We start from the raw sequence: 2432 nt of genomic DNA, 5'->3' as shown, positions 1-2432 counted from the left end.
GGGTCCAGCTGCAAGGCCCTAGTGGTCAGACCTCATGGCCGGACCTTGACCCTGAGATCATGGAGGAGATGGGTCCTGAGATGGGCTGAAGGCAGTGTCCACAGACCTGAGGGGGGGGGCGGTGCTGGGTGGTGGTGTCAGTCATGCTCCCCAGCAGGACTGTCCCAAGGGGGAGACACTGGCTTCGGTCCTCCTGCTCTGACAGCCATCCTGCAAGATTGTCTGGTGTTGTCTGAGCTGTGATTAGGTCTCCCTGGTGTCATCCCAGGGCCTGTTCCAGGACCAGGGGTATGGGGATGAGGGTTTCTACACCGCCCGGCCTAGTGTCTGTTGTCAAGGATGTGGGTAGCCCCGAGGAAAGACAGACCAGTGGTGCCCTGGGCAAGGTGGGTGCTCCTGGGCTTGTGTGGCAACTGGTTGGACATGTGCCAAGAACAGAGGTACCAGGTGCCGGTGTCGGGCAAGCTGCTGCTGCCCCTGGCCTTGGCTTCCACACCTGGGGGGTGGGGTGGCAGCCCGCCCTGCCCAGCTCACTTTGCAGACGCAGAAGTGTCCTCTGTGGAGAGAGTTCTCAGAGGAGAAGCGGCCCTGTGTCAGTCTCTGCTGCTCACCCAGAGGGGGTCCTGGCCCTGGTAGCTCTCGGTCGTCCCTGCCCTGGGGCCTGCTGAGCTTGGTGGGTCTCCTGGTGGGCTCTGGACTCTGAGCCAGCTATGTGTGTGAGTCGGCCTAGAAGGCTCCTCTCTGGGATGGGCATCCTCTGCCAGCACAGAACCCCGGTCACCGGGCCCGATGCTCTCGAACCATCCGCTCCTGGGCTGTGGCAGGGCTGGCCCAGTTCTGCAGAGACAGAGGGGTCCCTCCACCCGGGGCCTGGGTCCGCTCTCAGCCGGGGAGTGGCCGCCGTGCCTCAGGCCCCCCAGATCTCGGTGCTCACTCTGCTTCTGTCATCATACACCCTGACCGTGGGCTGATGTCAGGCTGCTTTGTCATCTCCACCCAATCACTGTGCGGGAAGGGGCAGATGCTGTTGGGGTAAACTTGCTGCAGTCTCCCGTGCTGTGGCTGGTGGTGCCGGATGACGAGGGTGCAGTCTTCCTGAGCCTGGATCTTAATGGGGGTCTGTCCTGTGGGTGCACGGATAGGCTGCTGGGCGTTGGGGTGCTGTCTGCTGCCTGAGTGTGTGCGCGCTCCTTGAGGGCTTACGTGCTGTGGTCTGTGAGCACATCTGCTGCTTTTTTGCCTCCTTATCACCCATCAGGCTTGCATAACCAGGCTGGCCCTGCTTCCTGCTTAGGAACTATCAGCGCACCATCTGGAGCTACAAATGGGGTGATAGGACATCAACAGCCTCCCCGCACCCAGGCACTTCCTAACACCCAGCCCCTTGGTCTCCAGCTAACCTCCGGTCCCCCCAAGGGGTCCTGTTGCTCAGGCTGGCACTCCAGCACCGTAAGCCTTGCTCCCCTGAGGTGCTCCCGCTCCCGGGGCAGGTGGCTCAGAACAAGGGTGCGGCCGACAGAGCTTAGGGAGTGCTGTCTGTTGCATGGACACCCCTCCGCCGTCCTCCTCCGTAGTCCTGAGTCAGAACACTGGAACGGGTCTCTATTTAAGGATACAGCAGGGAGAGAGGATGTGTAGATGTTGGCCGTGTGACCTTGGGCAAGGCGTTTGCCTTCCTTGGGACTCAGCTTGCTTGTCTGTAATTGGGACCGTCTCCCCACCTCACAGGCTGCTGTGGGAATGCAAGCGTATGATGCGTGCTACACAGTCAGCACAAGGTTCCCGTGACCCTGCCTCCCTGTGTGACAGGACCTGGGCCCAGCGACCGGGGTTCTGTGCTGGCAGAGGATGCCCATCCCAGAGAGGAGCCTTCTAGGCCGACTCACACACATAGCAGGCTCAGAGTCCAGAGCCCACCAGGAGATCTGTTGTTCAGGGCACCATGCTATACACTGTAGCCATATGGATCTTTCAGAGCTTCAGTTTCTTAGGAGTACAGCTCAGGCCGTGGTGCTCAATCCCTGAGATGGGACATGGGGAGGGTATAGGTGGTGACCTGCTCAGAGCTCTCAATGAGGAGCATGCCCCACAGGGAGCAGCCCTCCTGGGTAGGATCTCATGGGGAGCATGCCCCATAGGGAGCAGCCCTCCTGGGGAGGGTCTCATGGGAAGCATCTCATGGGGAGCATGTCCCACAGGGAGCAGCTCTCATGGGGAGGATCTTATGGGGAGCATGCCCCACAGGGAGCAGCCCTCCTGGGGAGCATCTCATGGGGAGCATGTCCCACAGGGAGCAGCCCTCCGGGAGGATCTCATGGGGAGCATCTCATGGGGAGCATGCCCCACAGGGAGCAGCCTTCCTGGGGAGGATCTAATGGAGAGCATCTCATGGGGAGCATGTCCCACAGAGAGCAGCCCTCCTGGGGAGGATC

The 2432-nt window shown here is 61.1% G+C and overlaps 1 protein-coding gene across 1 annotated transcript in view; it reads left to right on the top strand.

Moving 5' to 3' along the window:
• The first annotated feature begins 296 nt into the window (after positions 1-296).
• IL9R (interleukin 9 receptor) overlaps positions 297-2432 on the top strand; it is a 10520-nt gene continuing 8384 nt past the window's right edge. The window contains exon 1 of the mRNA XM_035022455.1: positions 297-386. Within this exon, the coding sequence (XP_034878346.1) occupies positions 297-386 (90 nt within the window). The remainder of the gene's footprint in view (positions 387-2432) is intronic.

Source organism: Mirounga leonina, unplaced genomic scaffold (genome assembly GCF_011800145.1).
Source record: "Mirounga leonina isolate KUSES-001 unplaced genomic scaffold, KU_Mleo_1.0 Mir_175, whole genome shotgun sequence".
Classification (NCBI taxonomy): domain Eukaryota; kingdom Metazoa; phylum Chordata; class Mammalia; order Carnivora; family Phocidae; genus Mirounga; species Mirounga leonina.
Note: the sequence above shows the minus strand (reverse complement) of the source record. Positions and strands in the feature narration are given on the sequence as shown.